Source organism: Cariama cristata, unplaced genomic scaffold, assembly GCF_000690535.1.
Source record: "Cariama cristata isolate BGI_N322 unplaced genomic scaffold, ASM69053v1 scaffold2487, whole genome shotgun sequence".
NCBI classification, from domain to species: Eukaryota; Metazoa; Chordata; class Aves; order Cariamiformes; family Cariamidae; genus Cariama; species Cariama cristata.
Window position 1 is genome coordinate 26,450 of NW_009626965.1, and position 1,573 is coordinate 28,022.

Below are 1,573 nucleotides of genomic sequence, written 5' to 3' on the forward strand. Positions count from 1 at the left end.
AAAGAAAAAGCCTTGGCAATCGGCTCGGTGCCTCCCGGGCACGACGGCTGAGCTGCAAATCAGAACGGGAACCCGCGGCCGTGTCCTCTTTCAGACCCCTTGTGCTCCCCGTGTCGCTGTTTCTGCTTCTGTTCAGGGCAACTTCCCTCCCTGCAAGGCTTGGGCTTGCCCGGTACGGGGGGAAACGGGGGCTGGAGCTGCCGTGCCCTGCGGCTGCCCTTGCTGCTTTTTGCTCCATTTGGGTGTTTGCGAATGCAACAACCCTTGCCTGCGTTTATCCTGCATCCCAAGAGCTGCATCTCGGTCTGACTGCATCGCTTCGCAGACGCACAGCCATTTCTTTTGCGGGAAACCAGCACGAAATGACACGAGACAGGACACAGTCGCTGTTGTAAGCAGGGAAGGGGGCTTTGCTTGGTGCGGCGATCCCAGTGGGTTCTGCGCCCACATCCCCTGGCCATCACTGCTCTGATACCCGCAGCCTTTCCTCCAAGAGCAGCCTCGTTTCATCCCCATTTTGCTCGTGCCGCTGTTACAAAGCGGGTGTAAAAACCTTCCATCACTCGTGGGAACGTGCAGCGGTTGCAATAAGAAAATGCAAAAGACACCCGGTTTCGCCCGGGCCGTGCACGCGGGGAGGCGTTGGGGGCCGTGCACGCGGGGAGGTGTTGGGACATTCGGAGAGGGCATCCTGCAGCATTTGGCCACCTGAGCCACAGCCTCCTCTGCTTTGCTGCTCAGCAAAACATTTCCCAAAAGTCCGTGCCGGGCTGTGTCCTTCAGCGAGCAATTTTCTGGTGCATCACCCGTACCGAGAAGGACACCCACTTCCTCAAAGGCGACGAGCAGCGCGCCGAGAGCAACCCCGGGGCAGCCACGTTTTGGTGAGGGCTGGGCTGCCGCGTCTCTGCATCAGCCGAACGGGGCGGCAAAAAGGGGGAGCGAAAAAGGGGGCATCACCTCGGGCTCGTCAGGGAAGCAAGACCAGAGCTTCGGGGCAGGAAAGTACTTTTATGGGGTTGTTCTCAGCCGCTGTCAGAGGAGGGAGGAGGAAGTACGTTGGCAAATCAACCCTTGCCGAGCCGTCGCCCTTCGCTGGGGGGATCGCACCCCGGGCGCAGGATCCCCACGGGACTACCAGAGCTTCGTTTCAGCCTGTCTCCTAAGCGAGCCCCCTCGGGGGAAAAAAAAAAAAAAAGAAAGGTGCCCCTCCTGATCCAAAATGTCCCTCAAGCTGCCACGGAACTGGGATTTCAACCTGAAAATGGATGCTGCAAAAATAGGTACCGTGACTGTTTCTTTATGCCCTTCTGTTTCTGCTTCAGCCGTCCAGGTGCAAGCCGGGCTCTGCTGGGGTGCCTGCGGCCAAGCTCGGCAGCGATTTCGGCTCCGGCCCAGACCCGAACCTGCTTCTGGCCTCGGTGGGGAGACGTGGCCCCCAGCTACCGCTTTCGAGGTAGCAGACGGTTTGCAAATGATTTGCAAGAAGTGATTTGCAAAGTTGTCACCGAGGGATGCTGTGGGAGCACGGCCAGGGCTGTGGCTCTGGGGCTGGGGCGGCGGCCGGCTTCGG

At 59.6% G+C, this 1,573-nt stretch overlaps 1 protein-coding gene across 1 annotated transcript in view; it reads left to right on the top strand.

The window, feature by feature from the left end:
• The first annotated feature begins 1,222 nt into the window (after positions 1–1,222).
• ARHGAP25 (Rho GTPase activating protein 25) overlaps positions 1,223–1,573 on the top strand; it is an 18,070-nt gene continuing 17,719 nt past the window's right edge. The window contains exons 1-2 of the mRNA XM_009704247.1: positions 1,223–1,456; positions 1,502–1,536. Coding sequence (XP_009702549.1) covers positions 1,223–1,456; positions 1,502–1,536 — 269 coding nt within the window. The remainder of the gene's footprint in view (positions 1,457–1,501; positions 1,537–1,573) is intronic.